The sequence below is a fragment of the Rhincodon typus genome, chromosome 7 (assembly GCF_021869965.1).
Source record: "Rhincodon typus isolate 14 chromosome 7, sRhiTyp1.1, whole genome shotgun sequence".
Taxonomy (NCBI): Eukaryota; Metazoa; Chordata; class Chondrichthyes; order Orectolobiformes; family Rhincodontidae; genus Rhincodon; species Rhincodon typus.
The window spans coordinates 42181660-42196574 of NC_063338.1; the positions used below are offsets into that span (position 1 = coordinate 42181660).

General features: G+C 38.2%; 1 protein-coding gene across 8 annotated transcripts in view; it reads left to right on the top strand.

The window, feature by feature from the left end:
* LOC109919962 (endoplasmic reticulum junction formation protein lunapark) overlaps nt 1-14915 on the top strand; it is an 85788-nt gene that overhangs the window by 48272 nt on the left and 22601 nt on the right. For all 8 annotated transcript variants that reach the window (XM_020520024.2, XM_020520160.2, XM_048598835.1 and 5 more), the window contains 2 exons: nt 165-248; nt 10330-10381. In XM_020520024.2, the coding sequence (XP_020375613.1) occupies nt 165-248; nt 10330-10381 (136 nt within the window). The remainder of the gene's footprint in view (nt 1-164; nt 249-10329; nt 10382-14915) is intronic.

The window sequence follows — 14915 nt, forward strand, 5'->3', positions numbered from 1 at the left end:
AATAAGAATAACATATGTTTTATCAAGCCAGTTTTTATTCTGTGAGCTGACTTGTCCGGTAATACCATCAGCTGGGATCATAACAAGTATTACCATTTCAAACTAGTCTAACTAATGTTATAAATATGACCAAAATTTGATGTGTAACTCTGTTTTCCCAATAGCTTGAAGAGGTCATGGAAAAGGAGACATACAAGAATGCTAAGCTAATTTTGGAGAGATTTGATCCAGAATCCAAGAAAGCTAAAGTAAGTTTTCAAGCTAAAATATTTTAGGATTGGAGAGAAGTATACATTTATCTCCATATTTCTGTTCTTGAGTTTGAAACAAATGTCTTGTCTTGTGGTAATTTTTCAGTTATTTAAATTATTGCAGATATACTGCAACTAAATACCTGCATATCTATTCAACATGAACTATTATGGAATTTAATAGGTTTGAAAAGCTGGTAATTTGCACATGAATTTCATTTTACAGTCTGCAGAATTGCCTTGTTTTCGTTGGGCTGAAATAGACTAATCTGGTTCTTTTATGTTGAGTTTTTAATCTTTTGCACAAAATTTTGCATCTTTTTGAAAAGCTACTAAAGATAAACAAATAATTACGTCAGGAGAAAATAGAAAGAGAGTAAATTAGCAAGACATAAAAGAAAAAGTTTGTAAGAACTTCTGCAAGCATATAGAAAGGAAGACATCAGCAACAGTGTGTCCCTGAGAGCCTGACGTGTGCATAATGATGAGAAATAGGGAAATGACAGGGAGGCAATTTTTTTTTGTAATATATCTTCATGGTATGAGACTCTAGTGTAATACCAGAAGTATTGGAACATCAAAGGTCAAGCAAGAATGAAGAACTTAATATAACTAATATTAGGAAAAACAAACTGCACTAATTAAAGGACTGAAAAGCTTAGGTCCACATTTTGCCTTTCTAAAAGAGTTGGCAGCAGAAATTGTGGATTCACCTATTTTCTTCCAAATTTCACTAAGCATGTAAGAAAAATGAATTACAGACTAATTAACCTTCCTTCAGTCACAGGGAAAAGGTGGGAATCCATTACAAAGTAAGTGACCACAGTCATCAAGTTAAGTAATGAAACTTATGGTCCATCAAGGTGGGGTTTCCTAGGGATATGGCTTGTTCAGTGTTACCATCAATTGGGATCATAACAGGAAGAATATACTTGCCTTACAGGTGGTGCAGAGAAGTTTTATTGGCACGCTGTTAAAATTAGAGGGTTATGATATGAAGAGAGATTGCGCAGATAGTGTTTGGAAAAATAAAATGTTGAATTGAAACATCAAAGGTACTGAGATGGTTTTTCTTGGTAAATATAAAACAATTGTTTCCCCTGAATGGAAAATCTAGCATTAAGGGGCATAGACTCAGACCCCTTAGGATGAAGATAATGAGAAATTTCTTGACTCAGTGTTGTGAATCTTTGGAAGTTTCTGTTCTGAATGGCAATGGGTCTAAGTCATTGAAAATATTGAAGGCTAAGATCGATCACGCTTTGTTATAAGGGATCTGAGGAATTTGGAGATTGAGCAGGGAAAGTAGAGTTGATGTAAAGGACCAGCCTTGTTCTCACTGAGTAATGGAGCAGCCTCGGGGCCATGTCTACCCCTGTTTTTATTCACATAAATCTACTGTATTCCCCCTCTCTTCGTTGTCACTTCAGAACTCTAATTAAATTTGTAATGTATGATTTACCTCTGTGTTAAATTGGTATGTACTGACATTGTCTTTCATTTTAACCGAAGTGTTTTAAATGCTCACTAATTTTCTCCTGAATTACAGATTCTAAAAGTTTTCCCAAAACTCATTAATTGCTCCAATTGTTGTTCTCTCTCTACTTGAATATACATTGGCTACTTTCCCTGGAATCTCTTCCAGGGCAGGTGGTACCTGTACACAAAGGACAGGCTGCACCTAAACTGAAGGATATATGTGTCCTTGAGGGGAGGTTTGCTAGTGCCACTCGGGAGGGTTTCAACTAGTATGATGAGCGGTGGGTAGAGGAGAATGGAGCTGCATGTCTGGATGTGCAGAGAAGGTAGGAGTCAATAGGTTGAACCTGTTTAATGGAAAAAGTGGGACTATAAAAAGTGTATTGAGTAAGCCAAGAGGGAGAAATAATAAAAAGATGCTGAAGGACAGAACAGCCGAAATTAAAGTTCTTTACACACATGTATGGAGTGTAAGGAACAAATTAAATGACTGCAGGCACAGATTCAAATTGGGAACTAAGATATGGTTATAGAGACATGACTGCAGGATGGTCAGGAGTGGGAACTAAACATTCCAGGTTATAAGGTTTACAGGAGGTAGAGTTAGAAACAGAATCATTCCCATGGTGAGGGAGGATGTAATGAGGGAAAAGCACCCAGTGGAAACCTAATGAATGGGTGGAACTGAGGAACCGTAAAGGAACTAAAACCACAACAGATGTCATATATAGACTACTTGTAGCAGCTCACAGGTGCTAGAGTGTATAGATGCTTAAATTAGGCAACTATGTAGCAAAGGTAGAGTAATGTTAATGAGGGATTTTAATTTTAACTGGGAGAGATAGACAAGTGCCTGCTAGAAAGTTTGTGAATTTCTAGAGGGTATCCAGTAGTATGCCTTGGATGCATCAAGGGGATAACCAATGGTGCAGCTAGTATTTTGCAATGAGCCTAATTTAATTAGTGACCTAATTGTTCATGAGCGCTTGTCAAATGGCGATCATAACATGATCAAGTTTCATGTAGCATTTGTAAGGGATAAACAAAGATTGTGTGCTGGAATTTTGGATTTAAATAAGGCAGACTTAGATGGGATGAGGTAGATACTGTCCATAGTAAACCCGGAAGCTCTGCTAATAGGTAAAACAGCCAAGGAACAGTGGATGGTGTTCAAAGAAACATTTAATGCTATTCAGAAGCAGTTTGTATCCATGAGAAGGAAAGGCTCCACCTCACAAAAATAAAACAGCTGTGGATACCTAAAGAGGTAAGGGACAGCATAAAATTAAAAAGGCTTATTAAAATGTAAAGAACAGTACAGATCCCACAGAATGGGACAAACAGTGACCAACAAAAGGCCACAAAGCGCTTTATAAGAGCAGGTAAAAATGATTATGACAGGAAACTTACAAGGGACATTAAAGGACAGTAAAAAGGGATATTATTGTTACGTAGAATCCCTACAGTGTGGAGACAGACCCTTCGGCCCAACAAGTCCACACTGACCCTCAGAACACCCCACCCATACCCATCTACACATTCCTGAATGCTATGGGCAATTTAGCATGGCCAATCCATTTAACGTACACATCTTTGGACTGTGGGAAGAAACCGGAGGAAACCTGCGCAGACGTGGGAAGAATGTGCAAACTCCACATAGACAGTCACCCGAGGGTGGAATCGAACCTGGGTCCCTGGCGCTGTGCGGCAGCAGTGCTGCCACTGTGCCGCCCCATAAAAGGAAAGCAGTTGGTTGAGTATTATTGACCTACTGAAGGATGAGAGTGGGATATTCTCAATGACCATGGGGAAATGCCAGACTTGCTGAACAATTATTTTGCTTCAGTATTCACAGCAGAAAAGGAGGGTAGCTTTCTGAAAGTCCCAAAGAAATTAAGAGGGTCAAGGGCAAGGTCTAAATAAAATTAGCTTAACTATATAATTAAATAATAAGAAAATTGATGGAACTAAAGAGTGACAAATCCCCAGGACTGGATGGTTTCCCTCTATGGTTGTTAACGGAGGTCAGGAACACGTTGCTGATACCGTAACCATAATCTGGATTCAGGACTTGTACCTCTGGATTGGAAATTTGCTCTTGTCACACTATTTTTTAAGAAGGATGACAGGGAGAAACCAGGGAATTACATACCAGTTGGCCTGACATCTGTGGTGAGGAAATTGTTCGAGTTTGTAATCAAAGATAGGGTAACTGATCACTTGAAAATTTCAGTTAATCGGGGAGAGTCAGCATGGATTCATGAAGGGTAGGTCATACCTGACAAACCTTGTAGAGTTTTTTTCAAAAGCAATAGACAGATGTAAGTTGATGGATATTGTTTATATGGACTTCCAGCGAGTCTGAGATAAAGTCCCACACAAAATACTGTTAGCTAAGATGAAAGCCCAAGGAATTGAAGGCAAATTACTGACATGGATAGGAAATTGGTTCAGTGGCAGGAAACAAAGTTGGAATAATGGGTAAGTACTCAAATTCGTGGGATGTGACTAGTGGTATCCTGCTGACATCTGCACGTTCAAGTAATATGTAAACATTGTAGCTAATGCTTCTGACGCCACCCTCTGACTTTTTTCAGATGACACCTGGTTCAAACACCTTTTGTTCTATTACGTTTTTTTAGTCATTTTCTTTGCTGCAATTATGTCTAACAATTGTTGCATAACCTCCTAAAGTATATGTGTATTCCTACTTGAAAGAAGTAATTTTATATGTTTGCCAAACCTTCATTTTCAATGATTAGTCAACTCTGGTCATCTATTCTCTTGATTTATTTTTTCTGTTTTGTTTTACCATCCACATGAAAACTCTTTCTAGTGAGTGGAGGTCTTTTCTATGTCGCTCTTTCATCTTATCTTCCCATTAATGTTTTTACACACGTTACAAATTTAAAACAATTTTTTTCCTTTTCTGAGCACCAACTTTAACATGTACCTGGAGTTTAAGTTTCAGTTTAGTCTTTTTCTTTTTCTCTGCACATCTCGTTTTTTTTTTTAATTTGCTTCACCGCTTCATCTTTTCACCTTTATTTGAATATTTCTTTTGGATGTTATTCATCTCCTTTGACCATTTCCACTGCCGGTGTCATGTTAGTTTTGGCCAGATCATCTTGCTAACTTCTGCCTTTTAGCAGTCTAGCAACTTTTATTTGAACACTTAATTGTCTTTTTTTGTTGTTCAGCTGACATGTTATCACTGCCTCTTAGTTCTGCACTCAAATCAGCTATTTGCCCAAATTTATTTCTCAGAATAAAATTGAGCAATTTTTTTTTACTTGTTGATCTGGGAAGCAGTCCTGAACATTCTAGAGTGTTTCTTGCTTGAACATGTGCATTACCTTTATTTCAGTGTTTGTGATAGTTCATCATCTGTCATCATTCAACAATGTGTCACCTTTTCAAGAGCTTTTAACAATAAATGGGCAGTTAAAGAATAATTGCTGCCAGTTCAATTGATTTCCAAGTGATTTCTATCCAGGCATGATGTCTCAACATTGCATCATTCCCCCGGAACAGTGACAGCAAACAATGACAGCAAATTTCTGAATATTTGTGTTATTCTGTTTGTGCATGTGTACTTTGGAAGTTACTGCCTGTTTCATTGGCATAATGACAGTGAATACTGATAACATGAATAGTTTTGCCAGTATCGGCACCAGTTTTGGGCCATTGTGTAGGTTGGGACCTTCTGAAAGATTGACCTTGAAACACTCCATCCTGCATGTTATAATTTAGGCAGTTCCAAAACCTCGGCCAGGAAAATAATCCTCTAACACCAATATAGTTACATAATTCTGGATCTCTTGTCGATCTAGCATGGTCTCTCCATTGAACACATCACAAGATGACGATGTTACATCTGTCTGTGCTGGATCTTCTAGTTATGAGTGAGCCATTCCTTGTATGATATTTGAACCATATAATCTCTCTCAGCCTCAAATTGCTTTAACATATAAAACTCTCCCTCCATTTCAGTTTCACTGTATCTGCAGGGTCTCTATAGATCTCTTCTTTGGATATAAAATAAAATTGGGATTATATCAATCGCTATAAGGGGGTTGTGGGGGGGATAAATCCAATACTGGATTGTTAGACTTCAGCAAAGAAATGTAAAATCATTAAATTATTAACGAGCAGAGAATAATAATTCATTCACTCAGTGGAGTAGAGTTCCATGTAACACTTTAAATCTTAAGTATTAAAGAATATAAGTATGGATGCTTGGAGGGTTGACTGAGTCGTCATTATCTCATATACTGATTGTTATGGATTCATGGCATTGAGCTAGTATGAATCAGACATCTCATAAATTTTATGTATGAAACTGTTAGACTAATTCAAAAAGAATAAAATTAAATTGCAAATGCTGGAAATACGGTCTTAGTTGAAGTTGTACAACAAGCTAATGAGCCTCAATGAAGGAAACAAACACTTTAGGTGGTTCCCATTTTAGAATAGTTATCTGTCACTTCATCAAGGCTTCTGATAAAGTCCCACATTGGAGACTGATAACGAAGGCAACAACCCGTGGAATCCAAGGAAATTTGGCTAATTTGATCCAGAATTAGCTGAGTGGCAGGAAGCAATGGGTGATGGTCATGGATTGTTATTGTGACTGGAAGCCTGTGTCCATTTGGGTTCTACAGGAATCAATATGGGGTCCTTACTTATTGTATACATAAACAATTCAGAGTTGCATGTAAGAGGGTTGATCTGTAAACTTGCAGACAATACTAAAATTGGTGCGGTTTTAAGTAGTGAGGAGGATAACCTTAGATTGCAGGAGGATATAGACGGGATTGTCAGATAGAAGGGCTGATCAGTGGCAAATGGAATTCAATCCAGATAAGTGTGAGATGACGCACTTGGGTAGGACCAACAAGGCAAACGAATACATCATGAATGGTAGGTTCCTGGGAAGCACTGAGGATCAGAGGGACCTTATTTGCACTGGTCCTTTAAGGTAGTGTAGCAGTAGATAATGTGGTTAAGAAGGCATATTGGATACTTGCCTTTATTAGTTGAGGCACTGAGTTTAAGTGTAGGGAGTTTATGCTGGAACCGTACAAAACATTGATTATGCCACAGCTGGAGTAATTGGGTGCAATTCTAGAAACCACATTAAAGGAGGGATGTGATTGCACTGAAGAGGCTGCAAAGGAGTTCCACTTGAATGTTGCCTGTCTTGTAGAATTTTGGTTACGAAGAGAGATTGGATAGATAGGGATTGTTTCCTTGGAGCAGGGGTGATATTATTGAAATGTTTGAAATTATGAAAGGCATAGGCAGGAAGGAACTTTTCCCTTTAGAGGGATCAATGACCAGAGGCGCAGATCTAAGGGAAAGGGCAGGAGGTTTGCAAGGGATGTAGGAACGTTTTTTTCACCCAGAGGGTGGTGGGAAACTGGAACTCACTTCCTGTAAGGGTGGTAGAGGTGGAAACATTTGTAACTTTTAAAAAGTATTTAGTTGTGCACTAGATGATGTGATGCTAAGGCATACAAGGCAATGGGCCAAGTGCTGGAAAATTGACTTTGAATAGTTGTTTTTGACTTCTGCAGACTCGATAGGCCAAAGGACCTTTTTCTGAGTGGTAGACCTCTATGACTGTGTAACTCTAAATGAAGTAATTGGTGCCCTTCAAATACACTAAGTAAAGATGGATTTTTATTTATACTACAAATGCTTGTGAGACTGGCAAGTTAGTATTTATGTCTATAATTGGTTGTTCTGAGGAGGCAGTGTTACATTGTCTAAAACTGTTAAACCACTGATAATACACCCAAAATAACATTAGATAGGGAATTCCAGCAGATTGACCCAATGATGTTGCAGGACTGACGAGATGTGTCTGAGTCAGGTGGGAACCCGAAGGTATTCAATTATATTCTTGTCCTTATTTGTTGAAGGTAAGAAAGGGAGATGCTGTTGAAGTAACCTTAATTCGTTGCTGCAACCTGTCCTAAAACTACTTTGGTCAGAGTACTGAATGTTTGTTTGTTTGTTTCGGGTGAACAAGGAATTGCTGCATTAGCATGGATACTGTGGAAGCAGGCCATTCAGCCCTTCGAGTCCACACTGACCCTCCAAAGAGCATCCCACCCAGACCCATCCCCCTACTCTGTCCCTGTAACCCTGCATTTCCCACAGCTGATCCACTTAGCCTGCACATCCCCAGACACTTTGGGCACTTTAACATGGCCAATCCACCTAGGATGCACATCTTTGGACTCGGGAGGAAACCAGAGCACCCGCAGACATGGGGAGAATGTGCAAACTCCGCACAGACCATTGCCCAAGTGTAGAATCAAACCCAGATTCCTGGTGCTGTGAGGTAGCAGTGTTCACAACTGAGCCACCATTATCTTGTTCATCCTAATGTGATAACTGGCTTGTTGCTAATTGATCTGCTTAATTTTCTTTTTGAACTTTACAGTGATTGTATTTAACTGGCTAACTTACGAGGTGATTTTACAGACACAAGGATTCATCCACGTAGTCTGGGACTGGACTAGACCTGGCTGGATTTCTGGCTGTTTTTTTTGAGTGAAAGGACATGAGTAAACTAATTGGATTTTTACGACTTTTCTGGTGTGAGCCCACGTACATTTTTCTTAAAATTGCAGTTTCTTTGTACTCATGACTCGATACATTTCTCCAGTCACGGAACCATTCGGCTACTCTATTGGGAACAGTCACTTTTTGTTTAAATCTTTCAGTCAAATGATTCACTTCACAGTTAAGGACTTTTGGGCATTCTGCTGTTTATAATTGTTGCAGAGGCATAAGTAAAATAACCTATTTAATTCAGTTTAATAGATATGGGTGTAGATGTGATGAAACAAATTGTTATTAGTTTCAAACAATAATACAAACATACTTGTTGATCAGCACACGTATATAAGCATCAACTCGTGCATTTCATGGATGGTGTTGAATTAATTAAAATTAAGTTGCAAGGTTGAAGTGTTTCAGTAGACTCTAGTCTAAACTTGGCCTACCAATATAGAGCAACAATCAATACAATGTTGAACACAACCATATTATTGAATATAAGAAAATATACACACAGCAATCACACTACTGATCTTTAGTCAGACCTCATCCTGATTACTGTATCTAATTTGAATCACTGAGGTGAGTCTATGTAATTGAGTCAAAAACAACTAAAGTGAGAATTAAGTAGCTGTCTTCAGATAAGAGGGTTATATTAAAGAAATATTGCATAGCTGTAAACTTGAAAAAAGGTGTTTAGACCATGCAGCTTAATTTTTGCTAATCAACCTAAGACTCCAAAAAAATTAGTATTTGTTCCAGAATAATATACCTGAATTTCTATGTGACGTTAATGTGTCAATGTACTTAAAACAATTAATTACAGTTGAAGTCACTGTTGCAATACAGTAGAGTGCAGCAGCTATTCTGGGCAGTATCTCAATTAATTGTGAGACGAATGACTTGTTTTCCTTTTGTGTTATGAGGTAAAGAAGCTGTTAGTAAATCATTCCACGATCTTTCAGTCTAAGTGGACGTGAAATGTATAATTTACATCAGTTGAAGTGGTATGCATTTATCCAATCGTTGTGTAATCTATTCATTGCTTTTAAAAATCTGATTTATGTAAAGGCAGTTAATGTCATGATTAAAATCAGTTTTACTTTTAGTTCCTGTGTGAACATTAATGCTTTATTAATTTTTTTATTAAGACATTAATAACGACAAGTCCCAGACCAGACAACAAAAATGAACATCCTTGCATCTAGCGCAACTCTGTTATGCCAGCTGCTGCCTCATCTTCTCCTCAAACATTTATTTAAAGAAACAGAATTTATTTCCTTCATTGTTTTAAAAACCTCAATTATATGATCTTAAAGTCCAGACTTCTTTGTACTGCATTGGCTGTGCAATGTTTTGGGATGTCCTTGGGGGTTCTTGCCTGCCCACTGGGGAAAAGACGGGTTCCTCGGCCTATGAACGCCAAAACTAGCCATCATTATGATGGTCCTCATTTGGAAATATTTCATACACATGTATTCTCCAATATGTCAAGGTTTTCCTTTAAATGTTGCAACACTAATTTAAAGTTGCACTGCTTTAGCAATACAATGGGATGCCATGTTCATTCTCTCCATGGTTCCTTGGTATTGATTGTGAAGCAAAATCCTGCTTTTCCCCCTTGTTTACTCTCCCTCTGTTTCAGTGTCTCAAGCATGTAACCTTACACTGTTTTAACACTCCTAGACTTGTTTTAACCAAACACACCAGATTGTACTCAAATCGTTGAAAAAATAACTTAGAACTGGAAACTTGCATTATTTTGAAGCTATTTGCTTTTCTTAGTTTCTTGAGCTAAGCACTTTTTGAAATAATTAATTTCCTAGCAGTTCAAAGGGGCACGTGCACCAAGTCCGTATAATGTCCATTGGGTTTCAATCTTTCTTAGACCGATTAATTGCAATTCTCTGATTTTTGGCTGTATCTTATATGAAAGATGCAATTTTGATTTATGTGTAAGATTTCTGGAGTAATACCTGGTCTAATTTTATATACTTAATTTACATTTTGGTGATTCTCTTGATAGGAACTTGACCAGATGACTTCTGGAATGCCAGCTACTCCGAGACCTGGTCAAGGTAAGCCATTATTTTGCAAGAGTTGGCAGTTTATTCTTTTCTGCTAAGTCCACAAGTATAGTTTTCATATTATTAATAACATATATTACAGATTTATTTATCTAAATGGAATGCAAAGATAGGGAATAAAAGCAAGTTATTTGATTTTTTAAAAAATGAACATGATATTTTTACTTATAAAACAGCATGTCATCCATTGTTAGCAGTGATTTGTTTAACTAAATGTTCAACCACAAGAGATTATTGACTGCTCTGTCTCAGCTCATCTGTAGCTGAAACCATTACTAATACCCTTGTTACCTCTAGACATGTTCATTTCATAACCTCAAGCCTAGACAAAACTCTGCTGCTGTATCTGAACTTGCACCATGTTCTTTTCACTCATTAGCCCAAACACTCTGACCTGTATAGGAACCCAGTTTATTACTTCAGTTTTAAAGTTTTCATCTTTGTTTTCAAGTCCCTCATGGCTTTACCCTTGCTTATCCCTGTAACCTCCCACACTGCAATTCTCCAAAGTATAACCTCTTGTGTCTCTCCCTGATTTTAATTAGTCCATTATTGGCAGCCGTACTTTCAATTACCTGATTTCAGCATAGACATTCCCTCCCTCAACCTTTCCACCCATCTTATCTCCTTTTCTAAAATTTACCTCTTTGACTAAGCAATTGAATATTTGTCCTTGTAAACCCTTATGTGGCTCAGTCTCAGTTTCAGATATTGTTTAAAAGCATTCCTGTGAAATGTCATGGTGCATTTTGGTATATTAAGGGTGCTATATCTGAGTGGCAGTTGTTACAAGGAAAGTGTCATTGGATCCAATGATATTGGTAGTGCTTTGTATTTTTATTTGTATTCTTTTTAAACCTACTTCATGACGTGGCCTAGAGACTTTTGTCTTGTTGGTCAGGTTTTCTAGTTCACAGAAACTATACACACTGACATATGAATTAGGAGCAGGGGCATGCCATTGGATCGTTGCACCTGGTCCACCATTTAAATAACATCACAGTTGGTCTGAGCATGGCCCTCAATTTCACGTTTCTCCGTATCCCTGACAACCTTTGACTCTCGTTAGCCAAGAATCTAAGGAATCCCTGGACACTATGGGACAATTTAGCATGGCCAAACCACACAACCTGTACATCTTTGAACGGTGGGAGGAAACTGGAACACTTGGACAAAACCCATGCAGTGGAGGGCATGCAAACTCCACACAGTCACCCAATGCCAAGTCGTCTCTTATCAATATGGGATAAGAATCTAAACTAGTCTGTAGTACAGTGATGGCTGATACCCACTTCTCGCCCAGAGATGTAATTCCTCGTCAACACTTCTTAGCCTTTTGGAAAATGTGCCATTCAGCCTTGTTCTCTCATTGGAAAACCTGATTCTGTTGTCTCTTGACAACAATGCCTTTTGTCAGGGTGGTTTCAGCAAATCACCACCATGTGCAACTGATGTGTCACCATGAGCAATGGCAGGGAACTTTGAGCCATTGAGTGGATTGTGTTCTGGTATATTAATAAAATTTGGCTCAGTCTTTTAGATAGTGATCCTTGTTCTCAGGTTATCTTTAAGGAATGTTTCATTGTTTGAACAAACCTTTCTACCAGACATTTGTGGCTAGGTGAAAAGGAGCGAAATGCAGATGTTGAATTCTATGGTGTTTTCGATATAAAATATCTTGTGACATAAACTGTAGAACATTATCACTAACAAATTATTTCATGTAACCAAACATCACAATGATCTCCCCCAGTCTTTCAATGGTTTTTCTCTGAAGATGATGTCTTAATGCCGACTTCAGGCCATTTAGTATGTATGTCAGCACTGAGAAAATCTGCTCTTCAGAATGTCTGACCTAGTCAATATGGATTTTCTGCCATGGCTTTTCTGACCATTCCCACGAGTTTAATGATGCTCATGGAGGTAGGTTGCGAACTCTTGTGCAAGCTACTTGTATCCTTCTCAATTTCAGAGTCAAGCCCTGGCCACCAAAAACAGCTTTTGCTATTGCCTTCATTCTAACAATTCCAGACTGACCTTTATGTAGTCGATTTAACAAATGTTTTCATAGCTGTGGTGGAATGATAGCACTCATTCCTCATAGGAGGCATCCTGCTTCAACAGATAGCTTCTCTGTGAAATGTAGCTTCAATTTTGGAATTGTTTCTGTGATCTTGCCATGTAATGTCCATACAGTGAAGCATCCCATGCTAGTTGCAATAGTAACTTTTAGTCATAATGGATCAGGATTTCTGACTTTATTAAAACCTCTTTGGCTTATATAAGGACTCTTTCATATTTGACCTTTTCCAATTTTTATTTTGCCATACTAAATTGTGCAATGACTTGAGAATGGTTGCAAGATTTGGAGCAAACCTGCAGAATAATTCAGCAAGCCCAAAAATGATCAAAGATCAGCTGGAAGAACAACACTTCCTTTTCCGCTTGGAGACCTGCAGCCCTCCGGACTCAATATTGAGTTTAATAATTTTAGGGCCTGAGCAATCCCATATCCCATCTCCCTACCCCACAGAACAGGCCTTGTTATCACACAGTCTGCCATTACACACCACTACCTATTGTTAGTCACTAACAGTCTCCATTAACAGCTAGTCACCCTCCTAAACAGATTGATATCCACTCCTTTGTCTGTCCGACGTCTTCTCTCTCTTTGGGCTCTATCCCCACCTATCATTTACTTCTTAACGCCTGTTTCACCTGATCTTCTGCATATAAACCAACATTTTCCTAGCTACCATCTGTTCTGAGGAAGGGTCACTGGACGTGAAATGTTAACTCTGATTTCTCTTCACTGATGCTGCCAGATCTGCTGAGCTTTTGCAGCAACTTCTGTTTTTATGATTGTATTTGGTTCATGTTTTTAGGTGCTGATTCTTCATTTATGGCTTTTACTTTTGAAGGTCACTTAGGTAGTCCCTTAGCATGAATTACATGACCTAAATATTTGATGGAAAATTAAAAAAAAAATAGCATTTGTCTTTTTCCTCACTCTTGGGCCATAATCTCTGAGTCTTTGCAGAGTAGCATCTAAATTTTGGAGATGGTGTTGTTTGATTCTCCCTGTGACTAAAATATTATATGGGTAACACTGGAGTCCTTTCAATCTAATTCAAATGATTCGTGGTCTGATGTGATTCCAAGTGGAAGTCTCTTGTATTTGAATGGCCTTTGTGTTACAATTGTCATATATTTCTGTGACTCAGGATCTACATTTGTCTGGAGATAGGTTTGACTAAGGCCAATTTTACTGAAAAGCTAACATCTACCAGTCCAGAAAATAGGCCATTGATTAAAAGCAAAGAAACTGCTCAGCACACAGCACTGGATTAATAGTGACTTTAAAATAAATGCATGCTAATCCATTTTTCTTTATTCCTGGTATGATAGGCACGGCGCAGACATTCACATTTACACGTTGTTGACCAGCCTGTCTAATTCTGTCTGACCTTTGCTCTGATTACATAAAGCACTGATCTAGCCTTTCAATATTTTGCTTGATTCTCATCCTTCATTTTAAATTTGACTGAACTGTTTTCCATATTTCCCAGAACACCATTGAAAACAATGACATGTTTCTTTAGAATTTGTAATACATCAGTCTTGGAATCTGTCAAACAATTTACTTCTGCCCACCTGAGTTTGATTTTCTCCAACTATGTTCTTCACAATAAAGCTGGAAAGTTTCTTTTGACAGTGGGTAAGGACGAGTCTTCATTCCGACTGGATATTCATGTTGATACCACTCTGTACCTTCTTAGTACAATTTTTGAGGGTAACACAGTGTGACTCAGCTGCTTCTGATATACATTTTCAGATATCAATGAAAGCGCCGCTCAGGCGTTCACCTCTACTCTTACCGGTTTGCCATTCAGTTATGGAGTGACCCAGCACTGGTTGGAGCTTCCAGTCCAGAAATATTATATCAAATGCAACAGCAGTACTAAAACATTTACCACATTGTATGGTGTCATTGGTAGTGTGTATATCTGTTCCTGTTACCTCCTGGCTTTGCAATTATTTCTGGAATGTCATTTGCATCCTGGACCCGGAAGACAGATGCAAAATCTGCAATTTCCTTACTTTCTATTATTAATTCCTGTAGACTTAGTGTCAATAGGGCCAATGCTCACGTTACTTAGTCTTTTCCTTTCTAAATGCCTATAGAAACTTTCTGTCTGTTGTGATATTTATGCCTAGATTCCTTTCACATATTAATTTCTTCCTCCTTATTAATCTTTAAACATTCTTTGCTTTTCTTTATATTCTGCCCAGTCTTCTGACTGATTACTCATCTTTGCAGAACAATATGCTTTTCTTCCATTTGCTGTGATCTTTAACTTCCTTAGATTTGAATCAGTGAAGGTTATGGGGATAAAGCAAGAAAGTGGAGATGAAGCTTATCAAATTTGCTGGAAAAACTCAGCAGGTCTGGCAGCATCTGTGAAGGAGAAAACAGAGTTAACGTTTCGGGTCCGGTGAGTTCTGAGGAAGGGTCACCGGACCC